The 20,441-nt window shown below is 40.9% G+C and overlaps 1 protein-coding gene and 1 long non-coding RNA gene across 10 annotated transcripts; one reads left to right on the top strand and one right to left on the bottom strand.

Moving 5' to 3' along the window:
• Positions 1–1,104: 1,104 nt before the first annotated feature.
• On the top strand, positions 1,105–8,594 carry LOC148427703 (membrane cofactor protein-like). 7 transcript variants are annotated; one of them, XM_088403458.1, is made up of 13 exons: positions 1,342–1,462; positions 1,898–1,988; positions 2,057–2,245; positions 2,953–3,052; positions 4,413–4,489; positions 4,569–4,748; positions 4,823–5,002; positions 5,314–5,364; positions 5,541–5,561; positions 5,706–5,753; positions 6,460–6,541; positions 7,684–7,744; positions 7,939–8,088. In XM_088403458.1, exons 1-13 carry the CDS (start codon positions 1,457–1,459, stop codon positions 7,939–7,941), a joined length of 1,089 nt encoding a protein of 362 aa, XP_088259584.1. In that variant the 5' UTR covers positions 1,342–1,456; the 3' UTR covers positions 7,942–8,088. The 7 variants fall into 7 exon arrangements, with proteins under 7 accessions (XP_088259568.1, XP_088259584.1, XP_088259575.1 ...); XM_088403442.1 differs by lacking the exons at positions 1,342–1,462; positions 7,684–7,744 and adding an exon at positions 1,105–1,248 and having other exon boundaries at positions 7,939–8,594; XM_088403449.1 differs by having other exon boundaries at positions 7,684–8,095.
• Positions 8,595–8,696: 102 nt separating this feature from the next.
• LOC148427702 (uncharacterized) lies at positions 8,697–18,497 on the bottom strand. Of its 3 annotated transcripts, none has more exons than XR_015863822.1 (6): positions 18,276–18,497; positions 17,829–17,933; positions 16,772–16,838; positions 16,566–16,703; positions 13,322–13,484; positions 8,697–11,096 (listed from the first exon to the last, which is right to left on the bottom strand). It is a non-coding gene; the product is annotated as an uncharacterized LOC148427702 (long non-coding RNA). The 3 variants fall into 3 exon arrangements; XR_015863823.1 differs by lacking the exon at positions 16,566–16,703 and having other exon boundaries at positions 8,697–9,995; positions 10,982–11,096; positions 18,276–18,489; XR_015863821.1 differs by lacking the exon at positions 16,566–16,703 and having other exon boundaries at positions 18,276–18,482.
• Positions 18,498–20,441: the final 1,944 nt, after the last annotated feature.

The following is a 20,441-nucleotide window of genomic DNA, read 5'->3' as shown; positions in this document are numbered from 1 at the left end:
TGGCTGTGGTGTATGGCATAATTTTTATTTTCATTTTCGCAATGTTTATAATCTGTTTTTGTCTTATCTACTAATTATTTACCATTCCTTTCTTCAAATGCAAAATGAAAATATCACCACAGGTGACTTGCGAGCAATTGTAGCATCCTGTATTTCTCATGTAGGGCTGCAGATATTTCTATTACTTATTATTACTATATTATTATTTGGTTTTCTTGGTGACAAGCAAATATAACCATAGGAAACCAAACAACACGTTTGCACTGAATTATAATACACCAACTTTTATAATTGTTTTGATAGTTAAGTTTTTTGTTAAATACAAACTGAGATTTTAGACAAGTCTCTCCAGATACATTTGGGTTTAAACCGAGTGACATCAGAATGAGACGTTTGAGTCAGCCTGGTTTGTTCAAAATTGATCAGTATGAATGGCAACTTTCAGGCTCTCAGCATCTAAACGAGTTCCCTTATAGCCTATATGTAGAAAGTACACTACCACCAATTCGGTTTTCAATTGCGTTTTAAAAATATTTAACATGAGGGGTTTGTGGCACATTGCTGATATTATTTATTTCTTTAAAGAAAATGTTTTCCTATTTGTCATTTCCCATAAAATATATATGGGTCTACGATCTTTTTTTTTTATTTTTTTATTAACACCAGTCCAGCCTTCAATTTGTAGTTAATTCTGTTTTTTTGGTCTCCGCCCCATTTGTTTGACACTCCCGGTTTAGAGGAAACAGGCCAAAACAGGCTGGATTATGGCTCCCAAGAACCGGATTTGGCCAATACCAATTATGACATCATCGTAAATGAATCACGAACAGAGATCAGTCACCATTCTTAAAACCTCCAGATGATTATCAATAATATACTGTACTGTACAGCGTGGTAGCCGCTCAAGCGAGTTCCCAGAATATTGTCTACTTTATATTTAACTACCGGTGAAATCTAAAATATGACGCATACGCTACTATTTTGACTCTGACATGTTTGTTTTGCAGTCAATTCACGAGACCAAAGAGGCCGGTGTTCCATTTAAGCAACCTTATCGCATTTTATCAAACTTCCGAATTATTGCGTTGAAACGTTTTAGGCAACGTCCCGAGAGAGCTGGAGGGTCAAGTCGATTGCGTCACGTGGTGTTTATGGTTGCCACGCCTTTTCCTGTCAAACAAACAACGTCATGTAAAATTCACCATCCTGAAAGCCGCTTTTGGGATCGGGACCGCGAATGACCTGTGGGTGAGTTGAACATGTACATCACACTCTCTTGTGTTTGGTTTATTTAGCCTTTTTTCGATCGAAATATCGACCTAGGTAGTACAGTGACGTAACGCATACCGCACTAACATGGCGTCCAAAAATCGGAACTGGAGTTGATGTTTTGCTAACCCATAGCTCGGAATGCAATTTTGCTCTAAAAAGGATCAGTTTCGAAGAAAAAATCCCTATGCAAGTGCGTGTATATTCACATACAAGGTTATTTTCTCTGAGGTTTGAGGAGCATTTCAAACCGGCAGTGTTAACGGAGCTGTGTTACGATCAAAATTCACTTGATTCGCGTTATATCGTGTATACGTATTTCAAACTTAAATGAGCATTGATTGTCATGTTGTGAGTGTGACGTACAGATACTTACAATGCACACAAGCAACAAATGGACACCGGTTTGCGATCATCCGTTTGTGAAAATACGAAGTTAACTTTGCCAAGGGTCAAACCGCAATGATTTATCCTTGTTATTGAAGTTAGGACGGATTACCTTTTTTTATCCGTTTGAGCATTTTTGTACCCATACAGAGGAGTTTATGGGGAGGACTTGCTGTTGGTTTTGACGTTTGTACCCCAACCTGACTACAATTCTTTTTTCTTCTTCTTCTTTTTTGGCCAGGTATGTGTCTTTGCTTTACCTGATCCGGTCATGGATGCCTGTTCCCTTTTTCTGCTGCCGTTGTATCTTGGCATTGCACTGATCGCTCATGGTGAGTAGCAAAGTGTTGTGGGGCTAATAACGTTAACAACATTCTTACCTATTCTAATACAATTACAGCTCAAGATTGTTCCAGACCTACTTTAGGCAACAACATGAACCTGAATGATGAAGACATACTTAAGGACACGTTTGCAGATGGTAGCGAAGTGACTCTTACCTGTGCCGTGGGTTACGTTCGGGCTAAAGGAACTCCAGCCATCACTTGTACAGCTGGCGTTTGGAGTGCCTTGACATTGGAATGCGAGCGTAAGTCGTCTTGTTTCACTTCGTTAAAATGCATGTACACTGTATTTTAGTTTTCTTTTTTTTAAGAAACCCGTATAACAAACCAGCATGAAAATGTGGGTTGTGCATGATTCGGTTCGATTCAGTGGAATCATGATTCAGTTTGAGATGGTGCAGCCCAGTCTGAGAGTTTTTTGGGTCAATTTTAGAATATTAATGAACCACTTATAGCACCATTTTCTTTAGATACATCTCTCCAATGAAAGAGTATTCAGTATGCATCTCGTATTCGATGTGCATCTCGATCATAATTGAAAAATGGAAAATTTTGGATCGATGTGACGCTTTTGCATCTTTTAAAATTTAAATGGATAGGACACCCCATTAGCAAGCAGTAAAGTAAATTTATATCTACGTTTGATAACTAAATTATTTTTCATGTGCAATTACTGACTACCTTTAAAACACATATTTCTCTTGCTGTTAACTGAAAATGATGTCACATATTCTCAAGGGTCAGATAAAGACCATTTGTGGCTCGCCTTGCAAACTTTCCATGGCCAAATCCAGAAAACAGACAAACTAATAATAACTAATAACAAACTAATAACTCTATACTTCTGAAAAGGCCTAAATAAGTCTACTGTACTTTTGAAATAAAAAACACATTTTCTGATTCAAATCTTATTTTTGTTATACCCAAAAATGAATGTTTGTTTGTTTTTAAGGATTGAACTGTGGCTCTGCAGAAAATTTGGCAAATGGAAATATTGATTATTCAGAGGGGACGCAGTTTGGTGACAAATTGTACATCACTTGCAAAATCGGGTAAGAAAAATGACACGTGGATTGTGATAAGTTGTTGTCTGCTTACATGAAGGAGTTTTAGGGCCACACCGAAAAAAAATATAATATTGTTATAAAAAAACGTAATTGGCATGTCGGCACACTGACACATTGTGTTGATACTGAGTTGATAATGTGTCATCAAATACTGTCACCTGCTGGACGTTAAAAATCCCTTCAGGCAACCCTCTTGACAAACTGAACTGACCAAGTGTATACCAGGGGTGTCGCTAGACCTAATACTGTACTGGGGCTCAAAGAGTTCATGAGGGCGCGCAACGTGCATGGGGAAAAAAATGCACTTATTTATCATAGAAAATAAATATTTTTTTTAAACTGCCCAATCATATCAGGCTGTGTTAGTGTCTAGATCTCTGATTGACCACCAGACGTGTACTGTGGTAATGCATCTGGCCTACTTTTGCACTTTACTCTAGATTTCTAAACCATTACTGATAAAAGCAAAAAGGAAGAGCAATGACTCTTTTTGTATCTTTTTGGACCCATGTCACTTCAGTGCATAAACCCTCATTTAAAGGCATTGAATAAATGTGAATAAGACTGGACGATGTTGGAATCATGAATGTTTGAATAAGGCTTGACTTGTTGAAAATTGAAAACAATCATAAAAATTTGAAAAATAATAATTAGAATTTGTTTTTGTCAATACTTCAATGTATAAAAGTAATTACTATAAATTATTATACAATGATTATAAATGAGGAACTATGACAGATTATTATAAAAGTATTAAACATAATGAATGATCTTACGTCAAATTTAATACATTGTTTTTAGGTAAATGTTTACAGTTAAATGTCAATGTGCCCAATGTAAGTCAATGGGACTTTTTGGAATAGAAAATGAGCATTTGTGGGAAAAAGACAAATATTTGGTATAATGAAAAATACATGCAGTCCTCACGTGAATATGTAGAAAAATATGAAAATTATTATTTACAGTTATTTATCTGAGAAAAGAAGAAAGTGCAAACCCGGTCAAGGATTGAACCGCAGACGCTTCATGTATAAGACCAGTACTTTAACCACCATACCAAGTAAATTCCATTTGCCGACGAATGGGATTGTGTCCCATCGTGAATGAATGTTGTATCGTGTTGACAGACGCACTCGCTTATGAACACAGTTTGCCGCGTTTTTGCTGTGTCGAAGCAGTTCATGCGTGAGTCACGTGATTGTTTTGAAGCGGTACGCGCACCGACGCGGGGGTTGATCTCTGAGCTCGGCGCACGCATCGGCACATCGGTGTTGCCGGACCCATCGCTAGTAAGTAGTCCTGTGAAGAAAATTCCATTCCAATTTCTGCTTTCTTACCTTATTAGTTACATATTGGTTGGTCACCCTGAACGCATTTGTTTGGCCAGTGCCGAGTGGAGTGGCCACCCACCATCATGTGAAGGTAATTCACTTCAGTTGTGCCCGTGACCGATTATGACAGTGGCGATGACTTTTTACGAGTTGATGTTCTTCACTTGCAGTGGTGACCTGTGACCCTCCGCCGGAATTGGCTAAAGGCTCTTTCAGCCCCAGACTGGACATCTATGAATATGAAAATGTTGTGCAGTACACGTGTACGAAAGATTTTGTTCTCAATGGATCCAAAGTAGTATCGTGTTCCGCTAATGGACAATTCAAACCAAATCCTCCTGTTTGCGTCAGTGAGTGTTATTTTATTACCCACCCACCAACACGTTTTCCAGCATAATCAATAATTATCTCTCGTATCCTGCAGAGGTTAACTGTCTGGAGCTCAAGATTGAAAACGCAGAGATCGTTTCGGGCGCTCGACCCCCGTATGGGCACATGGCGTCGGTGACGTTGGAGTGCAATCCTGGATACGCGATGGATGGATCGTCCACTCTGGTGTGTGACATCAACAGCCGCTGGTCACCAAAACCTCCAATTTGTAGGCGTAAGTCATTTCCTGACCCCGTGGCATGAAAGGAATCTCACAGTGCCGTGCAAGTTTTTACTCTTTCATAGATGCACCATGGTTGATTCAGCAGTTGCAAATGACCATTCTAGAATATAATTCTTAGCACACAAAAAAAAGGGGGGGGGGGGGGGGGTATTATTGTTGTGTGAACTAACGATACCGGTCTGTAGTTTGACTAAATCTTTTGGAAACACCTTTCACCCTAGATCGCTGAGACGCGATGAAAAGCTCAGATGTAACAATGTTAATAAGACCATGACGGATTCTCTCAATTTTCGCTTCCGCAGGAATAGACAAGCCTCCGACCACAACACCCAAAGACAAAGAGACGCCAACAGGTATATGTCTTAAATAATGATAGGGAACGAAAACAAAACTTTGATGTTCCTGTTATTTTTCCCATACGTCAATCCTGTAAATGTACATCGCCTCAGTTGGATGTGCACCAAACATTTGAGTCCGTATTAACTTTGTTTAAACCTATGTTGGATAATGCATTTTCTGTCCATTTCAGCTTCTCCTGGACCAGATGACAGTAAGTTTTTTTTTTTTTTAATATATATAATTCTTGGTGGATTAATTTATGGTATGTTTGTTTTTTTTTAATAATTCTTGGTGGACTAATTCATGATAAATTGTTATTTGTCACATTTCTGACACAAAGCTTTTGTTCTTATAGAAAATGCTGGTAGTCATTTGGGGACGTCTCTAGGTATTGCTTTTGCAGGTGAGTGTTAATTCAGCGTATTAGCCACAACAACACTGTCTTCTGTTATTTTAGATGTTTGAGAACATTGGGTTTTTTTTTCCCCTCCTGTGTCACATTTGGCAGTTAAGTCTTTTTGTTATGTACTGACGTCTGGTTGTTCCATATAAGTTTGCGTATTTTTTTATTACATTGAAATGAGGCCAGATGCTGTGAATACATTTTATTAGTGACTGCAAAACCTAGTGAGGGATGTGGAACTATAAGTTTTGATTTACAATGCAAAAAGGCAAGTTGCCACATGACAAAAAAAAATAAAAATAAAAAAAATATATATATATATATATATATATATATATATATATATATATATATATATATATATATATATATATATATATATATATATATATATGGCGGCGCCAAAAAAACAAAGATCAAGCACAAACGTATGAACAGTTAAACCACATCATCTCCCAAACATTATTTCGGGTGCAGCCCACGCGGCCCGGGACCGGTTGATCGTCGTAAACCGGGGATCAACTGTAGGTCTAATGCCTATTTGGCATACTGTAGTACACTAATAACAGTGTTGCATTCATTTTTCTTGATTACCATTTGATGTAGATATTAAATTCAGTTCATCTTGAGTTGTATACATGATATAACTTATGTGTTGGCTTGATCAGTCAGTCAAACCTGTTTGTTTTCTTCCTGGTCATCAAAGTCATCATCGGACTAGCTATCATCATTTTCGTTGGATGCTATTACTTTGGAGGCCTTGCGTTCTTCAAAAAGAGCAAAAATGGGTAAACTGTTCTTTTGTACAACCAGCTATGCACACTATCTCTTTCACTGACTTTCTTCTTTTAAAGGTGCTGTATTAGGTCAACTTTAACTCTGTTACAATGCTATTTAATTACTAACCAGAAAACTCCACAAAGTGTTTTTTTATTTTTTCTTTCCTCATTGCTGCACTCTCAGCACCAGCTTTGTCTGCTGCGTGACCTCACAAATGAAGGAACACACTTGTACCACCCCCATATATGTACCACCCCCATATAGCCGATGAAGACTAAACACACGCCCACACTCTCATAGCGGTCAATGGTGAACTAGGACGACAACGTGAAAGGGGTGCAGCATCCACACAGTGAGAGGCGGGCTTTAAGGGAGCCAATCATTTCACTTCCTGGTTAGAAATACTGCCAGCAACACAAAAAAAGCCTCTCATATTTCATTCGAAATTAAATGGTCAAAGTGCCAAAGGTTTCAACATGTATATGCATATATTTAACTTTGGAAAGCTTAACATGCCATGATATAGCTCCTTTAATTGAATTTCATACTTTTGCTACGTTCTTATTCGTATCACAGTGCCTTTCCCTCTCTATTTTTTTGGATGTCCTGTTTTATCATTTCCTTTTTCCTGTTGGTGTTGTGTGCCTTTCTCCGTGGGCATAGGTGGCACTGGGTGCTTATGTCCCTCTTACTCGCGATGACCACAAGTCACCCCCCCCCCGCTCCTAGGCGCTCTTTGAGGCAATTGCTAGATAAACAATGACCATAATACAAAGGCAATGTCCACTCACTACAAATGAGTATTTATCCACGTGAAAATATAGTCTCAGGCTCCCAATGCTGTTTTAGGTCCATTCTCGCTAGCTAGCTTGCGGCACTTGTTCTCGAGTGCCTCGTCATTCCTGATTTTGAGTACCTAAGTTTGCGTATCAACGGCGAGGCGAGATTGTGTTCCATGGTTTCTCTTTGCTTTCTTTAGGCACTTCATCACATTTTACTTAATGCTAATTGGCGATAGTGGAGCCAACACCTGTGTCGGTTCGCGTTTTTGGCGCGTGTGGGCGTGGGCTCCCTTTCTTCAGCTTTTGCCAGCCTCTTTTCTGCCTGCCTATGCATTCATTTTTGTTGACTAGTCATTACTGGATTGCAGCTATCGGAAAGGCCGCTCCAAGGATGAGGCTGCCAAAGATGGGGAGGGAGTGGTGCTCTCGGTAAGAAACGCGGTGCTGATGAGAGCTTGATCCTAAACAAAAGTGCTTGTCGTCACCAAACTGCAGTTGTTTGTTATGCCCGTTTGTTCCAACGTATTGTGTTGCTCTCGAACAAAACCGTTGTCTTTCACAGGGCTGTGACCACTGTTTTTCTCGTGTTCTACTTCACCCGTTTTATTTTTCCTTGTTCACAGTGAGCGTAGGACTTCTGCTGGCACATTGCTAGAAATGGGAAGAGAACTGTCAAGTGGACGTCACACTGGAGTTTCTTCAGACGAATCAGTAACCTGTTGCAAGTTAGAGTTATGCTTGAGTTCTATTTTATTTTATTTTTTTTTTTTTTGTCCAACCATACAAATGTTCCCCGCTTGCTAATCAGTAAATCGTTTCTTGCTTTCCTTTCCACTTACTTTCTGAAATGCAGACAGTACATTATGGGTGTATCAGAACTGGAAATGAACATGTTCGGCACTTAGTACAATTTGACTCAAGAGGTCTGACGCCAGTGTGCTCTTCCTTCAGACATGTCAGATTTCCCCCAATAGTCCCAATGGGATTTCTGAGGAGGAAGATGAGGACTGTTCTTTATGCCTTCCCGCATTTCAAGTGTTTTAGCTTGTGGCAAATTGGTATTTTTTATATTGCCAAGATTTGCATTATGACCCCACTGCTGGTTAGTCGCAAGATGCTTTGCTGCGGCTTAAACAAAAAATACATGATTAAATGAATGTATTGTGGCTTGCCACATCTAACTTAAGCACTAGTTTCACATTTTCCTGTTTTTTATTTATTGGCTTAAAATCAGCGTTTGTTGTTTTAGAAGCTAAATTAAATGAAATGTAAGATTGGCCATTGTGTTTCTGTCATTTTGTTTAGTATTTAAACTACCTTTACCAACGACAGTATACTGTAGTGTGTGCTTCTTACTTCTATGTAGGTACACCCTTGTGGGTAAACTTAGTCATGTTTTAAGCTGAGCCGTTGTATTAGAGTCCGGATTTGACTCGGAGTCCTCAGTATTTGACTTGGACCCACAAAATGTTAGCGTCAACTCACCCGAGTCCAACTCTATTTTCTGAAAAATTCATTTCAAGTTCATTTTGAAGAAGGGTATTAAGTTTTTCATATTATCAAAATAGTGGATAACCTGACTATGAGCGCCAAAGCATGTTTTCCGCAGATTCTTTAAGGAGGCGAGTTTGGAGAAATCTGGCACCACGTCAAACTACCGGTAGTTGTTTATTCGGACACTTAAAAAAAAAGGTTCCAAGGCGTTGAAGCTGCAGTGTTGAGCATCATGAACTTTATCTTAACTGGTGTATATTTCCCGTTTTGGTTTACTCTTGATCCATCTGTACTTGGGACTAGTGCTGACGAGTGAGATTTAGAATACAATGATTCACACAATGTCACAATCCCATACACTCTAAGAAGAATCCTTCTTAGTAGGCTTAAAAAAAAGATGTATCAAAAGATTGAAATGCAAGTAAATGATGGTAAAATTAAATCCATGTTGGGTTAGAACACACACTGTGCTGTTGTACCCCCACATTTAAAATTTTCAAGAGTTAAGCAAAAAACAGGCTGTAGCCCTGGTTTACCCTTGACTGCAGCGCCACCCTATGGGAGTAAGGCTAACTGCCATTATCTCTGTTGAACATTGTGTGGCTTCGACCAACAGAAGTCACATGCAAATGTAATTCTATTCATCTCTACATATTATGCAAGTTTATACTTGAGTTTTTTTGTTGAATGAACAACTTGAATTACATTTATCAGAGTAGTATCGACATTCCCAAGGGTTTAATGAGTGACGAGTTCTGTCCTTCACTGTAACCGATTTCAAATGGTGCTAGAAACAAAAAGCAGACTCTGAGCGCCAGAAGAAATCGGTCAACCTTGGAGAAAGGACAAAGGGCTCAGGTTTGCCAAAACGTCACCGGTCACTTGTAGCCGATCGAGTGGAACTTTTCCTGGCGCAGCTGACTTTTACTGGCAGGTGAGTCACGCCTCCCGCCCCAAGAACACTGATTTCAAATGGTGCTAGATGGATGACGATACTCTAAGCCACCATCTGAAGCCAGCTTCCAAGGGGGGAATTTCTGACGTGGAACATCCTAACATGGAGTAACACAGCCTTGACTATTGAGAATCATGAAAAAAAATAACAAAAGGCTAACAATGTAACCGTCGGATGACAAAATCCTCAATTTTCTTTATCAGATGACAGCCAGGACCCTTATAAGACATGCTAAAATGAGACCAACACAAAAGACACATCAGTATTTTGTACTTTGTTGTCATTAACAAAATAGTGACAATGTTAAGGCATTGTTATTTAGCAAGACCTTTTTTAAGACCACATATAGAGAGGACTTATAGAAGACCATGTAAAATGGTAAAGAAAGATGTGTGTGTAACAGTATGTACGCATGTGTGAAGAAAAACAATAATGCGTAATGTCGCATGCTTCACTTTGCACGTTTGCATACCCAACCTAACGTTCATCCATGACAACAACCGAGTCCGAGCTGAACATTTGATTTTTTTCATGCAAAGTGGCTCGAAGATTTACTGCGCATGTCCTCAGCTAGCAGACAGAACCAGCGCGTTTGACAGAGTTGAAAATTCAGGTAGTGCAGCAGTGGTTTTGGAGCAGTGTGTGTGAACGTGTGTGTTTGAGAAAAGGTGCCTTGTGGGTCTCCAAACATATTTCCGGCAGAGACCGGTTTTGTGTACCAGCTACCATTCGTTACAGTCCCGCCATGGTTATGAGATAATGGTTATAAATATATGAAATTAGGCTCTGCTGCAGAAATGTGTGTGTATTTTTACATACGCGTCTGTGGCCTGGTACCGAGTGACCTACTGACTGATGGGGCCGTAGGCCGGTTGTTGCAAACCACTGTTGTAATGGGCCTGTGCCCCGGTTGAGCTATATACGTACCAAGCACATAATCGCAAACCACAACCGCAATAAGAAATGTGCTGTTGCAATATAATTACTTCCATCATAAAATATTTCTAGCCTCTCTCAAAAGATTGTGGAGGTAGAGTACGGTTAATTTTGTGGCTGCTAAGTGTATAAAACACAAGGGCTGGGTTCATTATTCACCAAGCCACAGGTAGTTCAGAGATGGCGTGGAGAAGGCACCAAAACACCTCCCACATCTCGTGTTCTGACACTCGATCCTAAGTGAAACGGCACAAACGACGGGCAAGAACATAAGACGCCACCGTGCATTCCCAGATCCGGCCTCATCAGACACCAGCGCCGTCTCGCCATCTCACCGCCTCGTGTCTCGGCTACTCCGCAGAGTGTCAAAGATGAACAGGCGAAGATTTCCAGTCTCTGTGATCACAAGGAAGTAGAAATCAATGGCTGGCAACAGGAGCCATGACGCACGCGGACTAGCAGAGCGAGCGAGGGCGGGACCGGCCCAGGTAGCGTCAGCACGCTGACAGGCTGCCAAAAGCAAATCAACTCACCTCTTTCAAAAAGGACCACTGACAATGGCTCCAGAAAATACACACACCCGCAAGCAGCCTGCCTGTTCTATCTGTGTGTACGTGTGAGTGTTTTCAGCAACGACTCCCACAAATAGCTCTGGCATTAACGCTCATCAAAGTCAAACAAAGGGAGCTAAGCGACTGACTCCAAAACATCTTTTTTTTTTTTTTTTTTTTTAAACAGTAAGGTGAACACATAAAGTACTCGTCGCGCATCAGATGGAGCAGCCGTTTGGTTTCGGGTTTTGTTTCGTTCACGAGGTCATGTACATACTGCGTGTGTTTACACAATTGCCAACAGATTAGAATGTCCGTAAGGTGTCCAGCTCCGTTGCCTGTCTGACTGTGCCCGATTATTACGCTGCCTTCTGCCTGCTTGATGTTTGCGTGCCACTGGACCTGTTGTGTAACGCTTATAAAACATTTAAAGAGACAGCAGGACTTTGTAGAACGGCCAATCGAGTCAAAGGCAAAAACGTTGCTCTACACATTACAAAGGCAAAGTTCTGAGTGACTAAAACGTATTCCAAACGTTAGCTTTACTACGTGCAATAATTTGTCTTGATTGAACATAAACCCAAGCAAGGTCACGATTCTTTGAACGCCACCGTTCGAGTGCTGACGAAGTACCTGCTGACTCGGGTCCCATGGCTCTGGACCGGGTCACAAATGTCATACATGTTATTTTTGTTTTGCTTTTTTTTTTAGAGATGAAGCAGTACTTTAAAATGAGGGTATAGGAATAGATGAAAGAACAAAAGTTAAGGCACAAAACGATGTATGTAAGTGTCATTGGCACATAAAGCAGGAATGAAAGAGATGTTTACAACAGGGTCAGGTCAACACACTTGGTTTTCTTTTATAATGAATGTGGCCATTGAAATATGAGGTTGGAGGGAGGGAGAGCGGGAAGGAGGGATGATTGGGAATGACTGTGCAATATGAGAAGGCAACTTCATCCTCAATTAACCAGGAAGTAGCCTGGACACTAAGAAACAGATGGATGGGCAAACAAAACCCAAAACAAAGCTCTGTCTAATTTTTTTTTATGTTTATTACTAATTTGCCTTGGTAAGGGTCTCAGCTATACTTAGCTGCAATGTCCTTATTCATGATCACAATGACTGTGCTAACACAACAAAACTTATACTGGCTTGCACGTCATTCAAATCAAGCATTAAAGCGTACAAGACCCTTGCAGCTTTACTTGCGTTAAAACAGATGCTTGCTCGGTTTGAAACAAGAATAAAACTAACGAGCTAGAACAATGACTATGAGTAATTATTTCATTTGTTGAGCAAAGTTACAGTTGTTAACTAGTCCATTATTTAAAAGGGAAGTCAAGTCAAACATGCTCCTTACAATAATGTGTTCCATGCACCCCACTCGTCTAAATATGGCAAACTTATTCATTAAGAACATAAATTGACCACAGAAAGGTGGCTGCATAATGTGGGTATGGAACACAAGCTGTAAACATTCCCGTTTGGCAGGAATTCGATAGTTTGCGGACTATTTTCTTGAGTCATGCTACTAAGACAATCTACAAACAAAGCTACCGGGATACATGCCTAGGAAGAGGCTCTAATTTGCTGTGGTGCCAACAATATTTCAGCACCGGCCCCCAAAAACATAGAGTGCACAGAAAGAGGTTGGATAAGTGAAATAAGAAGGTATGCTGTTGGCTTGAAGACAACTACTTCAATCCAGTATCCAGTATGCTAACAATGCGATGCTAACCTGATAGAGATACAAATATATACTATGCAAAAAAACTATATATAATAATACAAAATGAATAGCAAAACTGAGAAGAGACAAACAGAAAAGTCCCAGTTTGACATGCTAAGATAACCCAGCTAGCAAGGACAGCGCCATAATAAGTGCTTGGGGTTGAAAAACAAAAGGGAGAGGCTTGGATGATTGATTTAACTTTTCACACGTCAGGCTGGAATCGCATTAAAGGAGAGAATATCAAGCTTTGAACAGCAAAATAGCAGGGCAATTAAGTGTCTGGCTTGCATTTCACCAAGAAAGGATTGTCTTTTGTATTATGGAAAAACTTACCGTTTAGACAGCTGATCAAGAGGGGGCGCGTATACACACTTCTTGGCCAAGCCACTGATGTACATGAGTTTGAGCGATGGTTTGTGGCTGACATATGCAGGTGAATCAGCCTTTAAGTTCAGTCTTTTAGTCCATTTTCTTTCGACTGTATCCACTGCGAGTTCTAGCGGGGGCAACAAAAGCACTCAATATCAGTCTTTGGCATCCGTCCATCTCTGCCCTGCCATGTCCGACCAATGCAACGCGGCATTTTCTTTGTCTGAAGAATCAGTCTTGCCATTTTCATTGCCAGATTCCTAACCAGAAGTCCCCTCTGCTTCAAATATATATCCAGGTTAGCCGATTTCTTGTTGACTTCCGTCAGAATACTCAATTTTAGCAATGACAACAACGATCTGGCATATCACTGACAACAATGTGGTGGGCGCAAGGAATGGCTCAATCAACGACTTGACGTTACATCCGTTCCCAAAAATGGAGATGTTCATTAAAACTAACTAGAGGGATTAGGAGTGAACTATTTTGTTATACAGGGCTAGACACAAAATTGGAACCACAGATATAAATCAAACTTCATAACATTGCTCCCTTTATCCATCAAGACCTCAATTTGGGCTCTTTAAATATGAGTGTTACTGTAAAGGATCTGAATACTTGTGACCACGTGATATTTTAGTTTTCAATGTCTACGTTATTCTTTTCTTTTTTTCCGTTCAATATTGGGGTTCTGAGTATACATGTTTTTGTTTTGACAAATGGCTGCAATGACAAAAAGTGAAATATTTCAAGGGCTCTGAATACGTTCCGTACCCACTGTACATGGTGAAAACAACCAATCCAAGTGGGAGTTTCTGTCTTTATATATGTTAGAAAAGGAACCTGACAATGACACCACAGGCAGAGAGCTATCAAACTGTGCACCTCATTGACAGAAGTGATCATGGACCAATCAGAAGCTGAATGTCAACTATCAACCAATTGTGCAGTGCTAGGCACCTTGGAAGGCCAGCATCCTGTCCAATAAGATTGCCATTTTGGTACCACGGCAGGTGATGCAGCAACGAGAGTGAACAGGAGTGAAGCCAAAGCAGAGTCACCAGGAGAGGAGAGTAAACAGCCTCCCTCGCTTTCTCTCGCTCCCTCATCGCGAGCTGTGACATTTAGCCCCTCCCACTGCTCCTTCTCTCCATGACACAGAACAAGCGAGAGAGAGGAAGTGGGATAGATCCAAACGAGGTGACGAGAAGTCCAGCCCAGAAAGGACTGCGTCACCACTGCTGCCTCTTCTAACTACGCAGGAGCGAATGCGCCTCGGGAAGGATTTGACTGAATCCGAGCAGGCCCGCGGGGTGAAAACACGTCACGTGACCCCACACGCCAATCTGTTATCTAATTGCTGGTACGCGGCTGTCGCGCACGCAACTTTTCTCCCCCCTCGTGAGACACGCCCACGCAACGAAGGCGTGAACGCATATGGCTTCACGAGAGGCCGTACGTGGCCGCATACGCTCTCCAGGTGATGTGGCAAAAAAAGCGATGCTGCAACGCCCCCAACGCTTCTTGACCAAAGATCCCCGACCGTGCTTCGTCACCATTTAAGAAGCTTCTAGAAGAGCGCGCCGTTAACCCTTGGGTCAGCCCGCTTTCTGCCGTAACCGCACCTCACCATCCTTTCAAAACAATCGTGTGCATCTTCGGCATCCGCGTTGAAACTCCTTTGGCCGGCGAGCTGTTACACGACACGCACAAACACAAACACACACGCATGCAGGCACATGTAGTAGCTAGCGACAGAAAGAACACATCACAACTACCAAATAGGAAGAAGACGAGGAAGCCCCGGCTGCGCGAAACCACAAAGTCCACTTCAGGTGGAAAACTCCTTGATTGAGGGCTCCTGCTGTCACAGCTTTTTCTTTAGTCCGTACATGCAAAAGTGACGTAGCAACTAATCCCCCCCCCCCCCCCCCCCCCCCCCTCCAAAAAAAAATCTTTCTTCTGTGTCTGACTCGCTTGCCCTCCCTCCCTCTCAGCATCTCGCACGTTTTATTTTCATCTGCTCGACTACGATTAGCCTGGCACTTTCAGCGCAAATACACACAAAGTGATCAGACCCCACACAGATGCGTGCATGCGCATGCTCGCGATGTTCCTCTTCCTGACTGTGACGCAGCATTTAATTCTCAGTGCTTCTGTATCATTGTTAGCCTCTCCATCACGCAGACACACAATCGCTAGCTGAGCACCAGCAAAGTTCCTTTAAAGGGACCAAAACACCACATTTCCCTGCTCCCTTGGCCACGGCTTTGCTGTCCTTGTTTAGCCCCTCTGCCTTCATCACCCCTTCGGATGTCTCGCTCTCTCCCTCTTTTTGCAACAGACACCATCTGACTCTGCACTCTGTGAGTAAGGCTGAGCCTCTTCCATCACCTGACAGCACTCAGCTTTTAAAGGGACATCACAAGCTTGGACAGGAACGGTAGACGTGGCCCTTTAAATGCAAGACGCTGCATTTACACACAAGTGTAATGTGGGAATGTGAACAATATGTTTGCTTATCCAATGTATTTCTAATTAAAAAACAAATGCCTGAACCATTAAATTATTGACATAAAAAATCCATTCCCATATGTTCTTTCAATTTATATCATATTTATACAGTCTAAATCAAGTTTTAAGCAGGATTCTCGTGATATATCTTTTATAAAATACATCTGAACCTTCAACAAAACAATCAACGATCACATATACGTTTGGGTTTATCGGGTTAATGACAAGCAATCTATTTTGCTGTCCTGGAATTTACCAGCGGTTTAATCACATTGTTCAGACAGCACAGCAGGCTAATTATTCCCAAAAGCAAGACAGTAATGCCATTAAATATTATGTATCAGAAATTAACAGTATAAATGTTAATGTATATGTTTGAAAGACGTTTCAAACATCATACCTGATTTGCATTGGGATGAGCTAGCGGCTTAATTTCTTGTAAAACTCAGATTCTGCTCTTTTGATGTAAAATCTCATTTGAATGTGTTTATTAAGCATATGTTGCCTTTGCTTGTTTGACTTCAATCACAGCAAATGGAGGAAACTGCCATTGGTACAAACCTACATAGTAATATGGCAATACCACATAGCAATAAAGTATAAACAATCATCGTTGTGAGTGCCTCCTAATGGCACAGCCATGTGAAGTCACATTCATATTGCGATTTTCCCAAAATAATAAAACCGAACTTACAAATTCCTGTGTGATATTCCTTCTCGATTTGGTGAACACAGCATTAGCCTTCGCTGTTGCACAGTCTACATATACGCTGTGCCAACTCCACTTCCCAAAGCTTAATTACCCGTCTGGAAAGGTGCTCAGTCCACTTTACTAATATTCACAAATAAAAAAAAGAGGATTTAGAGAAAGCAAGCAATCAAACGTACATGCTTGTTTACCTGATCTTGCATTCGTTTCAATCCAGGTTTCATCTGTTGTCACCAGCTGATGTCCCAAATATGCACACTATCAATGAAAATAATAAGTATTAGGCCCCCTACCCCTCTTTGCAGATGCAAAGGAAAACCTGTAATTATTCCAAAACATGTCAAACTGTGTCCAGTGGATTTCACTTCCACATAACTTGGCAAATTTGCTTCAAAATCTTGGACAGTCCAAAATGACCTTCATCCGAAACAATGGCAGGTTCTGATGCGCTCGGAAATGCTGATGCTTTTATTTTAAAATCAACACCTACACTAACACTTACACGAAAGAAAATGCCTTGCGAGCATCCGCTATATAGTTGTCTTGTTGTTTAACCCCCATCTCTTCATCCGTCCTTTTTCAAAAAAAATGTTTGCCTGAACGAAACAGCGTCATCTAGTGTTCATTATGAGAACTGCGCCCGGGAATCTTTGTTTACATCAGGAATAAAAAGTGCGTATGACATAGAAACTCCTGGAACGAATGGCGTTGCTCCAGCGCCTGGGCACTGCAGCATTTGGGGTTTATCAAATGCCCAAATCCTCTCTGACCAACAGGATAAAAAAAATAAAATAAAAACTTTGGCAGTACATCATTAAAGTGGTTCTGAAAATATAAATAAATTTGAGCATTGCATACAATACATACGTCCAAAGTCCATTTAATGAGACGGTAAATAACTTATTTGGGGCATGTTCATGTGGCTTTGGTGAATAAAAGTGGCTCTGTTTGATAAAATAACACCGGGACGCAGATGCAATTAAATCAATATTTATCATTGACATTTTGGTAACTTTTGTAAAGGCCCAATGTATTTACATATCACTAAAGAGAGTTTAAAATGACACAGTTGGCAAAGAATAAACGGTTTTTAATTTTGTTTTGGTGTTGTTGTTTTTTTTTGTTTTTTTGCGAAAATGTAGTTTTCATTTTAAATTCCGAACAGATTGTCGAAAGTAAATATCGAGATAAATAAAGTCAAGCATCATCAGACATCTCATTATATACGCAGTGCAGCGTTTCACCAACCTCTCACTCGTGAAGTAAATAGAAGTGCGCAACATCCTCTCGCTGCAAGCATCCATCCAGTACTTCGTCATCCCAACCTGGAACATTCATCTGCTTACACACTTTCTAGAAAGAAAAAAAAACAGCTAAGCGCCAATATTGGGGCCTTGTTTTCCGGGTAAAGTAAGAAAAGGAAAAACACGCTGGCAACTACGCACTTCGTAATAGCTAGGCCATGCCTGATTTGAGTTCATGCTTTCATAACATAAAGACGAGCCATTCGAAGTCAATCATAAGTGGACGTACAATGACGTCATATTATCATAATATTATATAATGTATTGTAACCAACCACATTCGTACGTTTGGTTCTCGTACGCCAAACAAGTTAACATTTAGGAATTCAGGTTGTAATTTATGCCGCTGAACGTCAACATCTTGCCCATTTAAAAGGAGGAGGCCACTTACCGAGGGCGCATCTTTCGCAATATCGTCTTTAGCGTTACGACACTGCTTCCAGAACCTCCCATCCAGCTCCCGGCTGCCATTGAGTCGACTCTGGCTTGACACAAAAAAACTCTACGCAACGACATTTTCACGGCAACACCAACAGACCACGCCCATGGGAACACACCTCCGCTTCATGATTGGACATTACACAGTAATGCGTCGCAAGAGTCACGTGCTTTTGACGTCAATGTTTACAAACAGGCAAAGGGAGAGCAGGATTTTACAAAGATGAAAAGGCAGTGTGGCGTTTCCCTCAGACAAACTTCCGCTTTCGCTATAGCTTTTTTCCGGCTTCAATTCGGGTCAAAGACCGCGGCGGGAAGTAATCTTCTCTAAACTTAATTCCCACAAGGCAAATTGGAAGGAAGACAATGTGTTATGTTGTTCCACCTAACATTTTGTGACGTTTCACTCCGTCTTGTACGTCATTGTAATCATTTTTCTTTCTTTCTTTCTTTCTTTCTTTCTTTCTTTCTTTCTTTCTTTCTTTCTTTCTTTCTTTCTTTCTTTCTTTCTTGTCTTTTATCCACCATCCATCTATCCCATTCTTCATAACTTTTGACGGTTGATAACCAAAATAAAGAAGTGACGTCACGTTTTGTTTTCATGTTCTAATCTTGGCTATGCATGTTCAGTTGTAATATCTGATTGGAACCAGATATTTTGGTGCTTGTATTTTCACCTGACCGTGTCAAAATCAATTCAATTAACTGCTTACTCACAGGGGGTGACGCGGTAGAGCATTTGACTGCGGATCGAGAGGTTCCCTTTTATATATTGGTACTCCCTCCAAGGGCGCAGTGACTAGCACATCCGCATTTAAGTTAAAGGGACCCGACTTCAAATCCGCCTCGCTCCTGTGTGGAGTTTGCATGCCCGCGTGGGTTCTCTCCTGGCACCTCGGCTTCCTCCCACACTCCAGAAACATGCATGACAGGTATATTGAACATAAAATGCTAAATTGCCCTTAGGTGTGATTGGGTGCGTGAACGGGTTGTTCGTCTCTGCGTGCCCCGCCTACTGCCCGAAGTCAGCTGGGATAGGCACCAGCAAGCCTGCGACACTTGTTAGAATTAGCGGCTCTAGAAAATGGATGGATGGATGATTACATACACTGTGAAGACGAGACTAAGAAAATGGATGAGTAGGACCCTTTTTGAACAGCAGGGGGCGGCCTAACCTCACGTTTCTGAGTAAGTATAACTAGCGTTTGGCATGATAACCGGATTGGTCATCAACCAACCGGGGCAAAAATAAACAACCTCTCATCACACCTATGGACAATTTAAGTGTCTATTAACGTGAAACTTTTTAGTCCAAAAATGTTATGTGTGCATCACATGTTACACACCATTCGTACCACCTAACTATTGTCAGAATCTTGCTGTAATGTAATGCTGTATTTGCTCCTATCGTGTTATGGTTTAGAACATGGATGGAAAGATGGATGGATCTTCTGCAGAAAGCACATTTAGTAAATAATCATTGGTGTTGAATGAAGTCCAGGGAGTGCCGGGACAGCTCGCGATAGCTGGAAAAAGGACACAATGCCTTCCAGATTGTTTCCACTTCCAGATGTTTGAAAATGCACAAATGTCAGCATGCAAGCAACGTGCAGGAAACAGACGTTCAGTAATATCGACCACATTTTTGATTGTTTTTTTTTGTTTGTTTATTTGATTTTTGGTGTCCATGGATACAAAATGATAGGTGTAAATAAAATCTTGGACTATTAATCAAATTGTTATTACCAAGAATCCTTCATGATCATATTTAAAAAAAAAAAAAAAAAAAACAGGAAATGTTTTTCATTCAATATTTCAAATAATTTCTTCTGAAGTCCCAGTGTATTAATAGGATGCAAAGGAACCTTCATATAGCCTCTGCATGAACTGGAAGAGGCTGACATAGGTGACCACGCCTTCCAACCCTGGGGTCCTGCTCTCACTTTACTTTTCCCCAATGTTATCTGAACATAGATGAGTTAAGAAGGGGCCTTCTTTGGCACACAGAGACCAAACATGACGTATTTGGCAGCTGTTGCTACTCTAAAGGGAGGGACAGGACACAAAAAAGAACCAGCTGAGTTTTGTTGATAATCAAAAATTCCGATCCACATGGGCT

The sequence above is a fragment of the Hippichthys cyanospilos genome, chromosome 2 (genome assembly GCF_059441005.1).
Source record: "Hippichthys cyanospilos isolate Australia breed blue-spotted pipefish chromosome 2, RoL_Hcya_1.0, whole genome shotgun sequence".
Classification (NCBI taxonomy): Eukaryota; Metazoa; Chordata; class Actinopteri; order Syngnathiformes; family Syngnathidae; genus Hippichthys; species Hippichthys cyanospilos.
This window is presented reverse-complemented; position numbering and strand designations above follow the sequence as displayed.